The 21,558-nt window shown below is 38.8% G+C and overlaps 2 protein-coding genes across 17 annotated transcripts in view; one reads left to right on the top strand and one right to left on the bottom strand.

Moving 5' to 3' along the window:
- The window catches only part of RCHY1 (ring finger and CHY zinc finger domain containing 1), a 26,917-nt gene extending 7,549 nt beyond the window's left edge, over positions 1-19,368 (bottom strand). For 5 of the 12 annotated variants that reach the window (XR_005382963.1, XM_038582430.1, XM_038582432.1 and 2 more), the window contains exons 1-4: positions 19,185-19,341; positions 14,709-14,851; positions 13,993-14,112; positions 13,631-13,746 (exon numbers count right to left, since the gene is read on the bottom strand). Coding sequence is in view for 10 of the 12 variants with exons in the window: in XM_038582430.1 (XP_038438358.1) it covers positions 13,631-13,746; positions 13,993-14,112; positions 14,709-14,851; positions 19,185-19,197 (392 nt within the window). In the remaining 2 variants the exon portion in view is untranslated. Of the gene's footprint in view, positions 1-13,630; positions 13,747-13,992; positions 14,113-14,708; positions 14,852-18,662; positions 18,682-19,184 lie in introns of those variants that run through there. The other 7 variants (XM_038582434.1, XM_038582436.1, XM_038582437.1 and 4 more) reach the window with 5 other exon arrangements.
- The window catches only part of THAP6 (THAP domain containing 6), a 17,517-nt gene continuing 15,129 nt past the window's right edge, over positions 19,171-21,558 (top strand). Inside the window, exons 1-2 of one of the 5 annotated variants that reach the window (XM_038582442.1) lie at positions 19,181-19,485; positions 20,303-20,405. In XM_038582442.1, coding sequence (XP_038438370.1) covers positions 20,326-20,405 — 80 coding nt within the window. In that variant the 5' untranslated portion in view covers positions 19,181-19,485; positions 20,303-20,325. Of the gene's footprint in view, positions 19,846-20,201; positions 20,270-20,302; positions 20,406-21,558 lie in introns of those variants that run through there. The other 4 variants (XM_038582441.1, XM_038582445.1, XM_038582443.1 and 1 more) reach the window with 4 other exon arrangements.

Here is a 21,558-nt window from a genome sequence, read left to right as displayed (position 1 = left end):
GGGGGGCCTGGGTGCAGCTCAGTGGTTGAGCATTTGCCTTTGGCTCACGGGACGATCCCAGGTTCCTAGGAAGGAGTCCTCCATCGGGCTCCCTACAGGAAGCATGCTTCTCCCTCCTCCTGTGTCTCTGCCTCTCTGTCTCATGAATAAATAAAATCTTTTAAAAAATAAAATAACTACTCTATATAATACATCCTCTTTATTTCCAACCTCAACCACAGTCTCTACCTCCACCTCCACTGCCCCTCACTCCATTCTTTTACTGCCTTCTCTCAGGCTTGGTTATTTATTTATAGCCTGGTGCATTCTGATCTCTTCAGCCTTGGTCTATCTATATTAAAACTTTACTCAAACTTTCCTAAAATTAAGACTACTCCAATCCGTATAATCTGACAAACTCTACAGTAGTGACTGCTTATGAAGCCTTATTATTCCACAAACAGAATATAAATTCAAGAACAAGAACATGCTTGCCTAAGAATGAAACTAGACCATTCTCTTACATCATACGCAAAGATAAACTCAAAATGGATGAAAGATCTAAATGGGAGACAAGATTCCATCAAAATCCTAGAGGAAAACCCAGGCAACACCCTTTCTGAACTTGGCTACAGTAACTTCTTGCAAGATACATCCATGAAGGCAAAATAAACAAAAGCAAAAATGAACTATTGGGACTTCATCCAGATAAGAAGCTTTTGCACAGCAAAAGAAACAGTTAACAAAACCAAAAGACAACCTACAGAATGGGAGAGGATATTTGCAAATGACGTATCAGATAAAGGGCTAGTTTCCAAGATCTATTAAGAACTTACTTAACTCAACAGCAAAGAATCCAATCATGAAATGGGCAAAAGACATGAACAGAAATCTCACAGAGGAAGACATAGACATGGCCAACACGCACATGAGAAAATGCTCTACATCACTTGCCATCAGGGAAACGCAAAACCACAATGACATACCTACCACCTCACACCAGTGAGAATGGGGAAAATTGACAAGGCAGGAAACCACAAATGTTGGAGAGATGTGGAGAAAGGGGAACCCTCTTGAACTGTTGGTAGGAATGTGAACTGGTGCAGCCACTCTGGAAAACTGTGGAGGTTCCTCAAAGAGTTAAAAATAGACCTGCCCTACGACCCAGCAATTGCACTGTTGGGGATTTACCCCAAAGATACAGAGGCAGTGAAACACCGGGACACCTGCACCCCGATGTTTCTAGCAGCAATGTCCACAATAGCCAAACTGTGGAAGGAGCCTCAGTGTCCACTGAAAGATGAATGGTTAAAGAAGATGTGGTCTATGTATACAATGGAATATTCCTCAGCCATTAGAAACTACAGATACCCACCATTTGCTTTGAGGTGGATGGAACTGGAGGGTATTATGCTGAGTGAAATAAGTCAATTGGAAAAGGACAGACACTATATGGTCTCATTCATTTGGGGAATATAAAAATTAATGAAAGGGAATAAAGGGAAAGCAGAGAAAATGAGTGAAATTATCAGTGAGGGTGACAAAACAGAAGAGACACCTAACTCTGGGAAATGAACAAGGGGTAGTGGAAAGGGAGGTGGACGGGGGATTGGGGTAACTGGGTGATGGGCACTGAGGGTGGCACTTGGCAGGATGAGCACTGGGTATTATGCTAAATGTTGGCAAATTGAACTCCAATTAAAAAAATAAAAAAAAAAAAAAAAAAAAGAACATGCCTGCCTTCTACCCACTCCTGCTCAACACATAAACACATAACAAAGATCTGTCTGATGCTTCTTTAATAACTTGCAGAAATGCAAAAATACATCCTTCCCTTAAAGCATCATTTTGAGATGTTTTATTTCCCCAATGTAGTTATACAAATTTATATACCTTTTTAAACTTTAAAAGTAATAGCCATTTTTTAAAATGTATAAAACCCAGAAGAACATGAACCAACAAATATACCAACAAATACTTAACATCAATCATGATCCCATCATTCATGGGTAAGTACTGCTAATATTGTGGTATGTGTGATATCCTGATAGACATTTTGACCAATCATTCTCCCAATCCCTAAATATTATTCAAGAATTTACTCTTAATATGGGCTTGCAAATTTAACAATCTCCCAAACATACAGGTTGTTTTTCATTTTTCTTTATCTGTACAAAACATATACTATACATAATTCTTGGTACATATCTCCATTTCCTTGGGATAATCTAAAAATGGAATTCTACAAATGGATGAAACATTTTTTTAAGATCAGAAATAAGAACACCAAAACCACATCTGCCATATTGTACTCTCAAAACAAGTATCCTGGTGCTTATTTAATAACAGTAAGAAATAATATTTCCCCATTAAAAAAAAAAGTTCATTCTTATACATTTCAGTAAGGATGTATGCACCCATTGCCAAAAAATTCAGTGTTGGATGTCTGTCCCTAGTTAAAGAAAAACTGAAACCCTATCTTTAGGGCACATCACTCTTTGAGAGAATTACTGCCATAGCCAAAGAATATCTAACTATCATGGAGCTTTTTTTTTTTAAGATTTTATTTTATTTTATTTTTTTAAGATTTTATTTATTTATGAGAGATACAAAGAGAGAGAGGCAGAGAAACAGGCAGAGGGAGAAGCAGGCTCCACACAAGGAGCCTGACACGGGACTCGATCCCGGGTCTCCAGGATCACGCCCCCCGCTGAAGGTGGCGCTAAACCACTGAGCCACCCAGGCTGCCCCATGGAGCTATTTTAAAATATAAATCAGGAATAACATATTACTAAGCTCTGTAGGAAGCACTAATTTCCTTAGAGCGATTATTGCCTAAAAACAACAATTTTCAAGCCCACACTTCAGACCAGAGTCAAGCCTAGAGGTGCTATAAACACCAGTAGGAGAAATCTAATCACCTTGCAGATTTGTATAATGGACTAAAAGCAATAACTAAGTTTCATAATATACTTAAGTCAAAAATGTTTGTCTTTAATATCAAAAAGAGGACTCATAAAAGAGTATCAAAGAAGGTTCAGCTACAAAATAAAGACTGATATTTAAGCAAAAATGTAAGACCTCATACATTCAAATCATGTGATTTTTTAATGTCATCATGAGGGTAAAGAAGTTTCCAACACTACTACTGCAAAAACATTTTTAAACTTGTGATATTTTTATTGTTTAAAACAATTGTTATTACCTGGTGGTCATTTCTGACTAAACACAGTATTTGCCAACCTTATTTAACGGATTTTGCTCCCAAGATCTTTTTTTTCTTTTCTTTTTTCTTTTCTTTTCTTTTTCTTCTTTTCTTTCTTTTCTTTTCTTTTAAAGAGAGGAAGGGGGACCAGGGGAGAGGCTCCACACCTGGTACCCAAGGCAGGTCTGGATCTCAGAGCCCTGAAACCGTGACTTGAGCCAAAATCAAGACCAAACCTTCCACTGAGAACTAGGGCTGGTTCAAAGAAAAGAAACAAGCTATTTAAAAGCAGTAAAGAACAAGGAGGTCTGGGTGGTTCAGATGGTTAAAAACAGTAAAGAACAAGGAAGGACTTAAAAGAGTCAATATCCCAGAGAAAAGGGAAATATACCCTGAGGCAAAGCCAACATTCCCAGCTTCTTCCTCATTGGGGAACTTGCAGTCCCTAAACTATTCTATTTAGGAGCTAAGCAAGCAGCAGGTAAGAGAGTATGAAACCAAGTAAACCATTTGGCAATTTCTCTGCTGAGGAGGCAGAAAAATGGATGCCAGGCCCTGCCATAAGAGATGCCCTGGTGAACACCCCTGGCTTTAAGTTAAGATCGCTGAGGAACCATATGCTAGCAGCATATGGTTCGGTGTTAGGGAAAACAGAACAGGACTTGTAAATGAAACTTGGCCTCTAATCATCTCAATCTTTAATTGGATTCATGGGATCCACCTTTAAACTAACTGCTTGCCAAAAGAAAATTCTCTTTGGAAAAGATTAGCATCCAGAGCTTATACAGTTTTGTCCAACAAACAACTAAAAAAAATATCGAGCATGCCAAAAGGCAAGATGAAGAAACAAACACCAAGGGGGGAAAAACAGAAAACAGAACTGACCCACAGATAATCAAGATATTGGAGTTCTCACACTGCCCTAAAATTACTGGTAATTAATATGTTGAAGGAAAAAAAAAAGGTGAAGAAATTTCACCTGAAAAATGGAAGCTACAGAAAGGGAGGGACTAAATGCAAACTCTATAGTTTTGAGGAAAAAAAAGACCTAAAATGAAAAACTTGATAGGTTAAACAGAAGATTCCACATATTACAATGGAGACCTGGAAGATAAATCAGGAGGACCTATCCAATTTAAGCATGAAAGGGCGAAAAAAAAAAAAAAAAAAGATAAATACAGGAAAAAAATTTAAGACACATATGGGACACAGTGAAAAGGTCTATACCTCAAGTCTCAGGAGAGGTAAGAGCAGAAGGCAGAAACACTACTTGAAGAAATATTGGCCAAGAATATTTCAAAACTGACAGAAGACATCATCAAGACACAGATTCAAGAAATTCTACAAACTGCAAGCCAGACAAATATCTCACACACCTGGACACATCATGGAAAACCTGCTAAAAACCAATGACTGAAAACATCAAGAGAGGGATAAAAGACAGATTATCTTCAAAGAAGCAATAATAATCCTGTTAGGTGACTCTAAAACAGAAACCATGGCACCAGAATATCTCTGAAGTGCTGAGAGAAAGTAATTCTACCCCCCCAAGAGATAAAATTTTTTAAATGAAGGCAAAATAAAGACATTTTCAAAGAGACAAAAAACTGACAATTTGTGACCAGTGGAGTCTCACTAAAAGTAATAATGAGGGGATCCCTGGGTAGCTCAATGGTTTGGCGCCTGCCTTTGGCCCAGGGCGCGATCCTGGAGTCCCGGGATCGAGTTCCGCGTTGGGATCCCGGCGTGGAGACTGCTTCTCCCTCTGCCTGTGTCTCTGCTTCTCTCTCTCTCTATCGTGAATAAATAAATAATCTTTTTTTTAAACTAATAATGAAAAGAATTCTTAAAGATGAAAGAAAATAATCCTGAAGACAAAGGAGATGCAGAAAGGCAAGAAGAGCAACAGAAATGGTAAATATCATAAATCTAAGAGAATACTGACTGTTCAAAACAATGTCTTAGAATTTAAAATATACATAAATTAAAAAACACGACAATTGAATGTAAATCCTCTAAGTTAAGGTTCCTGCACTGTCCAGAAATGATAAATGCATTACTCTAGCAAACCAAGGAAGTACGTTATAATTTCTAAGATAACTGGTAAGAGAATAATGGAAGAATGTATCTCTAACAAGTTTATAGAGAATAAAAACAAAATAGAAAAACTGATTATTCCAAAAAAATGCAAGAAAGGAGAAAAAAAAGACAAATGGACAAATTCTAACGGAACAAAAAATACTAAAATTGTAGACTGAATTAGAAAATTGTACATTGTAGATTACACATGTATTTATATATACAATTATATTAATATATAATTATATAGCTATACTATATAGTATATAGTAGACTAAGTATAAAGAGACAGAGTAAAGGACAGAGTTTTCACCAAACTCCATAAAAAAATAAAATTCTGATTACAAGATACATGCCTTACATATAAGTATACAGAATGATTGGAATAAAAAAAAAGAGATATTCATGCAAAAACTAATCAAATGAAAGATCTAGATACTACTGTTCTTAAGGCAGAAAATATTGAAGATAAAAAGAGTATATAATGATAAATAGGTCATAAAGAAAATAGAAAAATTCTATGTAAACACCTAAAGATACTGCCTTAAAATACATAAAGACACAAAAGAGCATATACTACATGAACAAAAGTTCAGGAGAGTGGTTACCTTTGGAAAAGTATATAGACTTGAAGGGAGCATAAGAGAGGCTACTACAGTGCTAAGAACATTCCATTTTTTCATCTGGGTGATAATCAAAAGAATGTTTTCCTAAGCAAACTCATAAGGTTGCTTATGGCTTACGCATCTTTTGGTATGTTTGTTATCCTTCCTTAAAAACAAACTATATAAGAGCTAGAAAGTGTTCTAAAATATTCAGGCAGTGGTTATTTCCAATGAGAACAAGGAGAAAAGACTAATGTGGAACACTTGGGGTTTCAACAGTATTGATTAATTTTCTATTTCTGAAACTGAGTGGCTTATTTATTGTATTAGTATACTTTATAACATATGCTACATATGTACTTTTCTATATATCTAATACTTCAGAGTTTTTAAAAAGAAAAAATTCCTATCTATGCATGTCAATAGTAGCTTATCAATGAGAGACTGGACTATAGGTTTTATTTATTCTTTCTACTTTTTTGTATTTTCTAATTTTTATAAAATTAGCCTATACTTTGAGAATTTTTTAAAAACTAATTGCAGGGAGGGGGCAAGATGGAGGAGGAGTAGGGTCCTCAACTCACCTGGCCCCACCAACTCACCTAGATAACTTTCAAACCATCCTGAAAACCTAAGAATTTGACCTGAGATTTAAAGAGAGAACAGCCAGAACGCTACACAGAGAAGGGTTTTTGCTTCTAACAAGGTAGGAAAGCAGAAAAAAATAAAATAAAAAAGAATCAAGTGGGGGAGGGGCCCTGCGAGGAGCTGGGCTAAGGGGGGCTGCGAGAGCCTCCAGGACAGGAGAGCCCAGCCCCGGAGACGCGGGAACTTTAAAAATCCATGCTGGATTCTTCCCAGACGGAAAGGTGCTCAGCAGGGAAGTTGGGTAGAATCGCAGGAGGGACAGGGACACCTCCAGTCTCCCGAAGTCACATGGAGAGGAAGTGCGGGGGGGGGGGGGGGGGGGGGGGGGAGGGCAGTGCATGCACCACACAATCTTGGTAAAGGGCTGGAGCGCGTGCACCCAGTGGAGTCTCGGGGAGAAGCCAGTAGGTCAGGAGGCTCCGGGCGGACACAGCCCAGGATCCTGTGGTCCTCCTGGGACAGGTGGAGGCAAGCAGGGCACAGGACAGCGAGGACGCTCCTGCCACTGGGTGCTCCCAAGCTGTGCAGATCAGCACATCCGCCCAGGGAGCATCTAGGCCAGTGCAGACTGGGAGCTGTGGGTGGTTACTGGGGAAGCTGACTCCAGAGCTAGAGACCTGGCCGCTGACAGTGTAGTTGTTCCTCCTTGTGTCACCCTGTGCCAGGGAGGGGCGGGGCTGCCAGAGAACAGAGGCCTCACAGGGTAAACAGCCCTCACTGAGCCCAGCACCGGGCAGGAGTGGGGCATCTCCCCCAGGTACACACACCTGAGAATCAGCACAGCAGCCCCTCCCCCAGAAGACCAGCTGGGAGAACAGGGCAAGAGCAAGTTCTGGACCAACCAGTGCTGGAAAGCTCCAGGGGAAGTCAAGGGATTTACAGTATATAGAACTAGAGGGTACCCCTCCTATTTTTTTTCTTCCTTTTTCCAGTACAACTAGTTTTTATATCAGACTGTAAATTTCCTTTTTTTTTTTCATTTTTCCCACAGTAACTACAATATTTTACCACCTCTTCATTTTTAACTTTTTTTCCATTCTGACTTTCATATTTCTACAATTATAGGTCTTAGATATATTTTTCACTTCTGGATGCTTTTCAACATAATTTAATTATCAGAGCTATATGAGATATAGTTTTTTGTTTTGTGTTTTTTGTTTTCTCTGCCTCATTTTTTTCTACAATGGCAGAAATTAATTCCTTCTAAAACATGACCAGCATGCACCCAGAACCAAGTGGTATCCCTTGCTGGTTCATTCTGTGAGATTATATTCTCTCTTCATTCCCATTCTGCCCTCCTCTTTTATCTCGTTTATGTTTTGGTGGTCAATGTTGGGGCTCTCTACAATGATTTCTGCTTTATATAAATTTGGGAATGAGCATTTTCTACTATATAGAACATAATACACTCAGAACCAAGAGGATAACCCTACAAGACCCCTCAGGTAGACTACATTCTGCTCCACTACAACTACTCCACCACCAGCAGACCCCTCTTTCTTTCTTCCTTTCCTTTTTTCTTTTTATCCTCTTCACTTTTGCTTTTTTCTCTTCTTTGGGATTCTTGGCCTTTTATTTTTTACTACTTTGTTTTAAAATTTGGTTTTTACTTTAGGGGTCCTTTTGTTTTATTTTGTTCTGATCTTTATTTTCATTTTCTGGTCTCTGGCCTCGTCAGAATCATTTAGGGTGAAATTTACTTAGGTCGTGGTTGATCTTCTTAACTCAGCCCACTCATAGAACCACTCTGCATTGAGCAAAATGACTAAAAGGAAGAATTCACCAAAAAAAAAAAAAAAAAAAAATGGAAACAGTACTCTCTGCTACAGAGAGACAGAATGTGGATTACAATCCAATGTCAGAAAGCCAATTCAGAAGCACAATTATAAAGCTCCAGACAGCTCTGGAAAAAAAAAATAAAGGATTCTAGAAACTTCATGACTGCAGAATTTAGATCTAATCAGGCTGAAATAAAATTCAATTAAATGAGATGCAATCCGAACTGGATGTCCTAATGACTAGGGTTAATGAGGTGGAAGAAAAGAATGAGCAACAAAGAAGACACTTGATGGCAAGGAAGGAACCAGAAGAAAAAAAAGAAAAAATAATTAAAAGACCACAAGGAAAGGTAAAGGAAAATAAATGATAACATCAAAGGAAGAATCTAAGTATAACTGGGGTTCCAGAAAACACCAAAACAGAGGACCAGAAAGCATATTTAAACAAATCATAGCTGAGAACTTCCCTAATTTGGGGAGGGAAACAGGCATTCAGATCCAGGAGATAGAGAGGTCCCCCTCGAAAATCAATAAAAACCGTTCAACAACTTGACATTTAATGGTGAAACTTGTAAATTCCAAAGATAAAGAGAAAATCCTTAAAGCAGCAAGAGACAAGAGATCCCTAAGTTATATGGGGACAAATATTAGATTAACAGCAGACCACTCCACAGAGACCTGGCAGGCCAGAAAGGGCTGGCAGGATATATTCAGGGTACTAAACGGGAAAAACATGCAGCCAAAAGTACTATATCAAGCAAGGCTCTCATTCAGAATAGAAGGAGAGAAAAAGAGCTTCCAGGATAGGCAGAAACTGAAACAATATATGACCACTAAACCTGCTCTCCAAGAAATATTAAGGGGGACCCTTTAAAGAAAGAGGAAGCACAAAGAAACAATCCACAACAACAGGGACTGAATAGGTATTATGATGACACTAAAGTCTTATCTTTCAATAGTAACTCTGAACATGAATGGGCTAAACGATCCCATCAAAAGACACAGGTTTTCAGACTGGATAAAAAAGCAAGACCCATCTATTTGCTGTCTACAAGAGACTCATTTTAGACCTAAGAACACCTACAGCCTGAAAATGAAAGGGTGGAGAACCATTTACCATTCAAATGGTCCTCAAAAAAAAGCTGGGGTAGCAATCCTCATATCAGAAAAATTAAAGTTTATCCCAAAGACTATAGTGAGAGATGAAGAGGGACACTATATCATACTTAAAGGATCTATCCAACAAGAAGGCCGAACAATCATGAATATTTATGTCCCTAATGTGGAGCTGCCAAGTAATCAATCAATAACCAAAGTAAAGACATACTTAGATAATAATACACTAATAGTAGGAGACTTCAACGCGGCACTTTCAGCAAATGACAGATATTCAATTAAGCACAATATCACCAAAGAAACAAGCGCTTTAAATGATACACAAGACCAGATGGATTTCACAGATATACACAAAACTTTGCATCTGGAGGCAACTGAATACACATTCTTCTCAAGTGCACATGGAACTTCCTCCAGAATAGAACACATACTGGGTTACAAATCATGTCTCCACCAACACCAAAAGATTGGGATTGTCCCCTGCATACTTTGAGAACTCAATACCTTGAAACTAGAACTTAATCACAGGAAGAAATTTGGAAGACACTCAAACACGAGGAGATTAAAGAGCATCCTACTAAAAGATGAATGGGTCAACCACGAAATTAGAGAAGAATAAAAAAGATTCATGGAAAATGAATATGAAAATACAACCATTCAAAATCTTTGAGAAACAGCAAAGCAGTCCTAAGAGGGAAATACACTGCAATACAAGTATCCCTCAAAAAATTGGAAAAAAACTCAACTACACAAGCTAACCTCACACCTAAAAATCTGAAGAAAGAACAGCAAATAAAACGTACACCAAGCAGAAGAAGAGAGTTAATAAAGATCTGAGCAGAACTCAATGAAATAGAGACCAGAAGAACTGCAGAACAGATCAACAAAACCAGGAGTTGGTTCTTTGAAAGAATTAATAAGATAGATAAACTCCTAGCCAGCCTTATTAAAAAGAAAAAAGACTCAAATTAATAAAATCACAAATGAGAAAGGAGATCACAACCAATACCAAGGAAATACAAACAATTTTAGTAACGTACTATGAGCAGCTATCCATCAATAAATTAGGCAATCTAGAAGAAATGGACGCATTCCTGGAAAACCACAAACTCCCAAAACTGGAACAGGAAGAAAAAGAAAACCTGAATAGGCCGATAACCAGCGAGGAAACTGAAGCAATCATCAAAAACCTCCCAAAACACAAAAGTCCAGGGCCAGATGGCTTCCCAGGGAAATTCTATCAAACATTTAAAGAAGTAACAATAGCCATTCTACTAAAGCTGTTTCGAAAGATAGAAGGATGGAATACCTCCAATCTCGTTCTATGAGGCCAGCATCTCCTTAATTCCAAAACCAGACAAAGACTCACCAAAAAGATTTTAGACCAATATCCCTGATGAACACAGATGCAAAATTCTCAACAAGATACTAGCCAATAGGATCCAACTGTATATTAAGAAGATTCTTCACCATGACCACATGGGATTTATCCCTGGGATACAAGGCTGGTTCTACACTCGAGAAACAATCTACATGATAGATCATATCAACAAGAGAAAAAACAAGAACCATATGATCCTCTCAATAGATGCAGAGAAAGTATTTGACAAAATACAGCATCCATTCCTGATCAAAACTCTTCAGAGTGTAGGGATAGAGGGAATATTCCTCAGCATCTTAAAAGCCATCTGTGAAAAGCCCACAGCAAATCTCATTCTCAATGGGGAAACACTGGGAGCCTTTCCCCTAAGATCAGGAACCCAACAGGGATGTCCACTCTCACCACTGTTGTTTAACATAGTACTAGAAGTCCTAGCTTCAGCAATCAGGCAACAAAAAGAAATCAAAGGCATTCAAATTGGCAAAGAAGTCAACTCTCCCTCTTCACAAATGACATGATACTGTATGTAGAAAACCCAAAAGACTCAACCCCAAGATTGCTAGAACTCATATAGCAATTCGGCAATGTGGCAAGATACAAAATCAAAGCCCAGAAATCAGTGGCATTTCTGTACACTAACAATGAGACTGAAGAAAAAGAAATTAGGGAGTCAATCCCATTTATAATTGCACTCAAAAGTATAAGATACCTAGGAATAAACCTAACCAAAGAGGTAAAAGATCTATACCCTAAAAACTACAGAACACTTCTGAAAGAAATTGAGGAAGACACAAAGAGATGGAAAAACACTCCATGCTCATGGACTGGAAGAATTAATGTTGTGAAAATGTCAGTGCTACCCAGAGCAATTTACACATCCAATGCAATCCCTAATAAAATACCATGGACTTTCTTCAGAGAGTTGGAACAAATCATCTTAAGATTTGTGTGGAATCAGAAAAGACCCTGAATAGCCAGGGGAATACTGAAAAGAAACCCAGAGCCGGGGGCATCACAGTGCCGGATTTCAGGTTGTACTACAAAGCTGTGATCATCAGACAGTGTGGTACTGGCACAAAAGCAGACACAGTCAATGCAACAGAATAGAGAACCCAGAAATGGGCCCTCAATTCTATGGTCAACTAATATTCGATAAAGTAGGAAAGACTACCCACTGGAAAAAGCACAGTCTCTTCAATAAATGGTGCTGGAAAAATTGGATAGCCACATGCAGAAGAATGAAACTAGACCATTCTCTTATACCATACACAAAGATAAACTCAAAATGGATGAAAGATCCAATTGTGAGACAAGAATGCATCAAAATCCTAGAGAACACAGGCAACACCCTTTTTGAACTTGGCCAGGGCAACTTCTTGCAAGATACAACTATGAAGGCAAGGGAAACAAAAGCAAAAATGAATTACTGGGACTTAATCAGCATAAAAAGCCTCTGCACATCAATAGAAACTGTCAACAAAACTAAAAGACAACCTACAGAATGTGAGAAGATATTTGCAAATGACATATGAGATAAAGGGCTGGTATCCAAGATCTATAAAGAACTTATTAAACTCAACACCCAAGAAACAAACAATCCAATCATGAAATGGGCAAAAGACATGAACAGAAATTTTACAGAGGAAGACATAGATATGGCCAACAAGCACATGAGATAATGCTCCGCATCACTGGCCATCAGGGAAATACAAATCAAAATCACAATGAGATACTACCTCACACAAGTGAGAATGGCGAAAATTAACAAAACAGGAAACCACAAATGGAGAGAATGTGGAGAAAGAGGAACCCCTCTTACACTGTTGCTGGGAATGCGGACTGGTACAGCCACTCTGGAAAACTGTGTGGAATTTCCTAAAGAGTTAAAAATAGAGCTAGCCTATAACCCAGCAATTGCATGACTGGGTATTTACCCCAAAGATACAGATGCAGTGACAGACCGCGACACCTGTACCCCAATGTTTATAGCAGCAATGTCCACAATAGCCAAACTGTGGAAGGAGCCATGATGTCCTTTGACAGATGAATGGATAAGATGTGGTGTGTATACATATAATGGAATATTACTCAGCCATCAGAAAGGACCAAAAACCACCATTTGCTTCGACATGGTTCGAACTGGAGGGTATTATGTTGAGTGAAGTAGAGAAGGACAAACATTATATGGTTTCACTTGTACAGGGAATATAAAAAAAAACATGAAAGGGACTATAGGGGAAGGAGAGAAAATGAGTGGGAAAAATCAGAGAGGGTGACAAAACGAGAGACTCCTAACTCTGGAAAAAGAACATGGGGTAGTGGAAGGGGAGGTGGGTGGAGGGATGGATGATTGGGTGACAGGCACTGAGGGAGGCACTTGACAGGCTGGGTGGTATACTATATGTTTGCAAATCAAACTCCAATAAAAAATACACACGCACAAAAAAAACATAAAAAAAAAAAAATAAAAAATAAATGTTTAAACCTTAGCTGGTTTAAAAATAATAATAACTGTTTAAAAAGCAAAGCCCACCCTAATTTTCTACTTCAGTTGCCTACAAATTCTTCATATAAACGCATATTTCGTATCTAAATTTAAAAATTTTAAATAGCCACACAATAGCTGAAGGGCTACTTGTTACTACAAAAGAGACATGAACATTTTTTTTAGTATAATGGAAATGCTTTTTATCTTGATCATGTTGGTAACTTACTAACCTGGACACTTAAAATGAATGCATTTTTATTAGATGCAAATTTTATCTCAACAGAGTTGATTTTAAAACTATTATTGCCCAGGTACATTAAAAGTAATTAGAAAACATTTTACATACAGTACCTACAAATTCCACAGTTTTCACAATGATACTGCTTCTTGTCTTTGTCAAAGAGATGGCATATACTGCAATAATATTCCCCAAACAATGTGCTACATTCTTCACAGGACTGTTGGGCCTAAAACAGACACATGTAATTAAAAATTAGATTAAATTTACCAATACATTTTGTATTATTACTTGAATACCCACAATTTATATATGCTGATATGTTGATTTTTACAAGGTTTTAAACATTTAAATCAAAGATATTGCATATAGAAGATCTTATTTGCAATACTCTTAAATTTTGTAAATCAAAAAAAATTTTGTAAATCACTTTAACATTTTTTAAAAAGAAAATAGAAATGTGATAAAATCTTACATGTTGAATTTTTTCACAGTTTATGCACTGCACTTCCTTTACTTTAAAGCGATCTAGCTGATGATCTTCATTGTTATCATGACACAACCGACAAGTATAAAGTTTGTCACAGCAAGGTGCCTAATGCCCAGGGGGGAAAAAAGTTATGAGAAAAACAGGTTTACAATGCAAAATTAAATTTTTCTTCCTCCTCCTCCTATAACGAAGTCAAAGAATACAACCAATGGATCAGTTTGTAAACTGATGCTAAACATAACTTTTCACTTTTTTTTTTTTTTAGCATATTTTAAGTATCCCCTTTAACATCTATGTCTGTATCAAGTTGAACATAATCCGGTCCTTAAAGACAAAAGAATTATGAAGAATGGACATCCACAACTGAAGAACTAATCCCACGACACCCTAAATTTATCCTCAGTCTAAACACCAGACAGGTAACTTCTTCTGAGGTATTTCTAGATAATTCATTTACCTATTTCAACACTTAAACATTAACTATAATAAAGATTATATTTTAATTCACTTGTACTTATTAATCATCAACTATATCCTTGATGTTTTTTTTACAAGATACAATAAATGTAAGAGACTTATTTTAAGAGTGGCAGACTACCAAAATCCTTTCTCTCCTTCCTCCTGGACACATGATTGCCCAGCTATACTACAGTTCCCAGCCTTCTTTGATTTCAGCTGTGGCCAAACAACTAAGTTCTTACCAAAAGAATAGAGCAGAAGATATCAGTGCCACTCCTGAGCCTGAATATTAAGAAACTGGCATGCCTTCTCCTCCACGCTCCCTTTCCCCTTTCCATCAGATGAAACCTGGACATGGCAGCAACCCAGCTGATGACTGCATGCCCTAAAACATGGCAAAATAATACAATGGGAAAAACGTGTCCCTGCGTGATCATGTGGAACAGTCTCATCACCAAACTGGATAATTCACTTTGAAATTGTTAGGTGGGAAAAAATAAACTCTTTATTCTTAAACCCACATTATTGTTGTTGTTGTTTTTTTTTTGTTACACTTAACTTAGCCTTATCCTAACTAGTACATCACTGAGTTTCCAAGCTAGTAAATTAACCCAGTACTTTCCACTATACTATGACCTTCCAGATCCACTCATTTCTGAAGATTTCTTATCCTATGATTTACCACAACACAGTTCATTCCTTAAAGATTTTAACAAGTTGAGTAACTGGCATCTTTTCTCTCCCAAAACTATTCTTGTCCTAAATCTTAGTGATCTGCACATCCACCACAATAATCCTTCCAATACTCTGAACTCTCAATTTCTTGGCTTTCTCACTTCCAATAGCCTTGCCCTCCAACACTCCTCAGCCACATATTCTCATGGTCAAACCACATAACAGTAGTTTTCAAACGTTTTGGTTTTAGAATTCCTTTACACTCTTAAAAATTATTGAGGATCTCAAAGAGCTTTTGATTATGTGCATTATGTCTACTGAAACCATACTATAAAACTGAAAGGTTTTTAAAGTATTACTTCTTTTAAAAATAATAGTAATGAACCCATTACATGTTAATGTAAATGACATATTTTAATGAAAAACAGTTTCCCCCAAAATAGCTGTATTCTCATTTCTGCTTCAACTTCCGTATTCTGTTCAGTTGAAGTATATGAAGAAACTCTGTACTCCCACAATTATACAGTTGGAAAAGGGAGGAGTATTTTAAGTATTTTGGCCTTTAGAGAGAATTATGGATATTCTCTAATACTACGCCAAAACCTGACAACTCTTATAAATGATCAATTTTAACATGGACTCTGAAATTGCATCAGTGAACTTTTCTCCCTCTGTTATTTCAGAATGCAAGACCCACTGATTTTGTATTTTGAATCAATCTTTTACCCACGCATTAGTCATTCAGAAAATATCAGTTCACTGAGTTCTACAGGTCTTCCAAATGTTCACACATTTTCCATGCAATATAAAAAAATATTTGTTAATATCACTACCGATCTCATCAGCAAAGTCATTAGGTACTGGAATATTTTCAAGCTCAAAGAGGCTTATACAAGTATTCCAAAATTCTAATTTTTATGTGAAAGCTTGAATTTTACCACTGTCAATTGTTTTCCTTGTAATGACAGTTTCTTTTCAACAGTTCACTTTTTGAGAAAGTGCTTACCAAATACTCAAGTCTGAACAACCAAGTTCAAGTAAAAATTGTATGAGAAACTATTTCAGTTCACAATCCAACTGCATAAGAACTTTCGTCACAACCATCTAATTTTAGTTTGCAGAAGTGCTTGAACATCCCATTTCACCAAACACGTAAATAGACATATATTCAAAAGTTGAGATTTCATAAAATTAATAATTTTATTGCTTTAATTCTATCGCTTTAATTTTATCATTGACATTCTAAAATGAAAACGTTTTGGGTTTTTTTGTTTGTTTGTTTGTTTTTTAACTATAGGTGTAGTACAGGTCAGTGCCACTACCTTCATTCCTGTTAAGGTGCCAGCAGTTTTAATCACTGCTTTTGCACACACTGAAAAAGACATCTTAGTATTAGAAAGTAGTTTTGACCTGGAGGATCCCCTGAAAGGGCCTCAGGAATCACCAAGGGGTCCATTCACCACACTTTGAAAACCACTGCTGTAAAACAAGAACTAAATCCTGTTTATATCTTAATTTCAAGCATGAAATTCTCTAACCACTACCTCTTCACTTTCCAACTCATTAGATGCTTCCCTTGCACATACTCTAGCTCCGTCCTTCTCTCCTCCTCTAAATACTATCCTAACCAAAACCCCAAGTGGTTAAATCCAACTCTCTTCTGTTGGAGAGAACAGTCATATATAGTTGAAGAAAAACAGCACTGGTCTCACTTTTAAGTCATGATACTAATAAAAAAGTGGGTTTTTACTACCAAGTTTCCCCTAGTCAATTCCTTCATTCGTCTACAGTCTAGGACCTAAAATCTAGATGATTTTATTTCATATCTTCTCTCTCTAAACCTTTTCCTCCACCCTTACACTTGGCTCATAACCCTGCTTATTTTGAAAATACAAATAATCAAAAGAAAAACATTATCTCACAAACTATCAACCTATTTGCTAATGTACCTAATCCTCATTCTTCTCTTCTGTTAGATGTTTTTCTCTAAGGCCAACTCCTCCACTTGGCACTGGATTCCATCTCTTCTTTGACTACTAAGGGCGGTAAGTGGTCCTATAGTTTGCCCTTTCCCTTCTGCATTATAAAATGTTCTTGCTTTGGGGCACCTGGATGGCTCAGTCCATGAAGCAATCTGTATTCTGCTCAGGTCATGGTCTCAGGGTCCTGGGATGAGCCCTGCTTTAAGCTCCTTGCTCATTGGGGAGTCTGCCTCTCCCTCTCCATCAACCTCTCCCCCAGCTCAGGTGTGCTCCTTCTCTCTCAAATAAGATCTTAAAAAAAAAATAAAAAAAGTTCTCACTTCACGGGGTCATTTCTAAGAATATGGAAATATGCTGTAATACCTCCTGTTTTAAAGGGGGAAAAAAAATCTCATGATCCACATCTCTCATCAACCACAGCCTCATTATTATTATTATTATTATTATTATTATTATTATTATTATTATTTTGCTCTCTTTTACAGCAAAACTCCAAGAATTGTCTACAGAGGCTATTTCCAGTTTCACTATTCTCATTCTCTCTCATATCTACTCCTATGAGGCTTTGTCCCAATCTCACCACTGAAATGTCTCTTATCAAGATCACCAGTAACATCCTCGCCAAATTTAAAGGTCAATTTTCAGTTCTTATCTTCCCAAACAGCATTTAATTTAGTCAATTATTTCTTGCTTAAAACTACTCTTCTTCACTCGGCTTCTGGTATTTAAGGAAGGAGGAGGCTGAAGGCAAAAAAGTATTTGATACTTAGAGTCAAGTATCTCAGCGCTATGAAACACAGACTTATCTATGTGGCTTCTGGGGGAAAGGGCCAACATGTTGAATTCAGTTCTAATTACCAATTTTCAAAGAGTAACAGGAAGTATCAGTGGAAACGGAATCCTAACCATAGCATTCAATTTGCTTACACAACACTCGGTGAACTTTGATAGAGCTTCACCCAGTGCACTGGGGACACGTTCACCAAGCCTGGCCTACAGAGGCAGCTCTAAGTTGTCCTTAGAGGCCTCATACTTTTTTTTTTTTTTTTTAATGAAACGGGAACTTCTATCACCCCAATTGCACAAACAGCACTTGCTCGAAAGCACTAAGCTATCCAGGGTCGGAGCTAGATTTGGGGGTACAGCCGTGGGACTCCAAAGCTCAAGCTTTCTAAGTAAAATCTTTAAACTGCTTCTTGTGACGAAAACAACAAAAAATCAGGAAACTTAAACTGAATGTGTGCCAACTTAAAAAGTTCTAGATGGGGATCCCTGGGTGGCGCAGCGGTTTGGCGCCTGCCTTTGGCCCAGGGCGCGATCCTGGAGACCGGGGATCGAATCCCACGTCGGGCTCCCGGTACATGGAGCCTGCTTCTCCCTCTGCCTGTGTCTCTGCCTCTCTCTCTCTCTCTCTCTCTCTCTCTGTGTGACTATCATAAGTAAATTTAAAAAATTAAAAAAATAAAAAGTTCTAGACTGACTAGCAATTTTCCTCGCAGGGTAAAAGAAACAATGTATGTATACTAAGCATTTTCCTACCCATAATCTCCTATTTAGTGGCAATTACATGGCTGTCTATTTCACAGAAACACTTTCTCCTTTGCAGGCTTAGGCATACCCATGGACTCTAAAACGAAGTGGCCAGCCGTAAAACTTACTTACTACGGGAGCTGAAAGCGTATCCCGATTCTCTACTCGCTTATCCCTCTTCCATTATTTCATCACACCTGAAAGTCACCATGGCGAAATGCCAGCCCAGGCCCGGGGTGCCTCGGCCTACTTAGAGTAGCGAAAGACGAAATAAATCACATTAGTAGTGACCGGTGTGCAAGACCAGACTCTTCCCGAAGAGCTTTGCTTACAAAGCGTAGAGCAGGAGTTAAGGCGCGGCCTGCGGTCGCGTCCCCTACACGTTCTCTACGCAGAAACCCAGGGCGAGGTGCAGGTCTCCTGACAGACAATTTAGCCTCTAATTTAAGCCCAAGCCCAACCGCCTTGCCCTCTCCGCCCCACGCCCGACCGGCGGAAGCTTGTAAGGGAAGAGCCCGTTGAAGTCGTCACCTTCAGGAGACATCCTCTGTCGTAGTGCTCGCAGCCCCTAAGCCCTTGCTCTCGGCCTCGGGCGCCATCTTCCCGCGCCGCAGCCGCCATCTTCTCCACCTCCGCTGAAACTCCACGGACCCTTCCCCCGCGCCCGCTGGAAACCACGCCCAGAGAAGTAGCGTCACGAGCCACCTAGTTGCTATGGCGACTGAGCGTGTGACCCCGGGGCGGCCGGATTTCCGGCTCCCGGGGCAACGGGGCGGAAGTGAAGGGAAACGCAATCTGTCGTCGACGTTAGTCGCAGACTTCGCTGCTAACGGTAATAACTCACTCTTAGGCTGCTTCTCTCCCCTTTACCCCCCTCGTCGCTACTCGCCCAAACTTTGGGTGCGGTTCGAGGCGAGGTGGGCCGCAGCGGCGCGCAGGAGCCTGGTGGCCCCCTGAGGAAGGGATGCTCTGCGGCAAGTGCGCATCCGCACCTGTCACAACAGGGCGGCCCGGGACCTCGTAAAACGGGCAGAGCTCCGCGGGCCCGCTGGGCTGTGAGCCGGCACCTGCGCGCGCTGCTTGTGCAGCTGCTGGGCACCCGGACCTTCGCCCGCACTTCGAACACTTCGCTGGACAAAAAGTGAGAAAAAAAGCACACGCCCCACCATGCCCGCTTGGAACTCCCAGACCGGTAAGGGAGAAAGACGTTAATCAGAAAATCACTGAACTAAGATTACAGCTTTGAGAAGTGCTAGGAAGAAGTGTGTGTTCTATGAGATCTGATGCTAGAGGAGATCTGATCTAATCTGAGTGTCAAGGAAGATCTCCCTTGACAAAAATGAAGCAACACGGAGCCGAAAGTGGAGCAGGAGTTAGTGTGTAAAGGCCTTGTGGCCTGGTTCCTAAGAAGCCGCGGAAGGGAAAGGTACAAGCCTGCAAGTTTGAGTCAGACCTCAGAGTGTGTAGTGAAATCCGATTTGCCTTTTAAAGAGCCAAGTCCCTGGAAAATTTTTAAAGCTGCTGGTCTCAAAATACTTGCTTTTGGCTTTCTAGCATGAGTTCACGGTACATGAAACACGCCGGGAAAAGTCAGTATGTCCGCCTTAGCTTTGAAGGTATTAACTCTTACCGTTTTAATTTTCTTTCAGTTCTGTTATGACTTGCTAAAATCATGGTGAAATGTTGCTCGGCCATTGGATGCGCTTCCCGCTGCTTGCCAAATTCCAAGTTAAAAGGACTGACATTTCACGTGTAAGATTTTGCAGTAGTTAAGCCAAGTATTTCTGACTTATAAAAAGCCAAAGACAGTTCCACTTAAATCTTCAGTTTTGAACTTTGGTTCCCAAATCCTTAAACAGCTTTTTTAATTGAAGTGCCGGGGATACATTTTTATAATTTAGTCTAAAAGTTTAAGATACCTGCCATGGCTAGTAAACAAAAATATGAAGCTCATTTTTTCTAATATCATTACTTTGCATTTTAACATACCTTCAAAGAAATCCAGTTTTGTTTATATGGAGTTTACAATCTGAAGGAAGAAAGGATCTTTGCCCAAATATGTTCTTTCTTTCTTTTTCTTTTTCTTTTTTTTTTTTTAGATTTTATTTATTTATTCATGAGAGACACAGAGAGAGAGCGAGGCAGAGACACAGGCAGAGGGAGAAGCAGGCTCCATGCAGGGAGCCTGATGTGGGACTCGATTCCGGGTCTGGTCTCCGAGATCAGGCCTTGGGGTGAAGGCGGTGCTAAACTGCTGAGCGTCGCCCCCCCCCCCCCACGCCCTGTTCTGTTCTTTCTAATTAGAAATAGATCAAACTTAGGTTATAGAGAAAAAATATAAATTACAAATTCAGACCAAGGGTTCTTTAGCGGTATTACATGTAAATCAAGATAATCCTACTAATTTTCTATTTTAGCCATTCTTCTGACAGCAAAGGAAAGAAAGAGTAATAAGATTTAATAATTATTCATTTGCCAAAAGTTTATTTTGCTGCTTTTGTGCTACATACTAGAGAAAGAGTTGCTAACTACTTTGCGAGGTATGAGGAAATAAAAAATGAATATGTATATCCTACCTTATTCCAAAAGAGATTTGAATCAGCTTGGAAAAGTGAAAAGATAGTTATTAGTTTCCAGATCTCTCAAGATAGTTCTTTTCTGTAGAACTCCAAACTCTGCAGCTGTTCTCTGCCTTCCTTCACTAAGCATTTATAGACTATGTATTAGATGCTATAGTGAATAACCTGATGCTGACAGAAGAATGAAAGTACAAGATACTCTATCTGGGATAAATTCTGGATATCACGTCACATAGGAAAAGGCCCAAGTGTTATTATCATGTATAGATGAAGAAAAACCTCCAGTTGTAGATCTTCCTATAAGCTTGAAATATCCATTAAAACTT

Source organism: Canis lupus, chromosome 32 (assembly GCF_011100685.1).
Source record: "Canis lupus familiaris isolate Mischka breed German Shepherd chromosome 32, alternate assembly UU_Cfam_GSD_1.0, whole genome shotgun sequence".
In the NCBI taxonomy this organism is placed as follows: Eukaryota; Metazoa; Chordata; class Mammalia; order Carnivora; family Canidae; genus Canis; species Canis lupus.
Note: the sequence above shows the minus strand (reverse complement) of the source record. Positions and strands in the feature narration are given on the sequence as shown.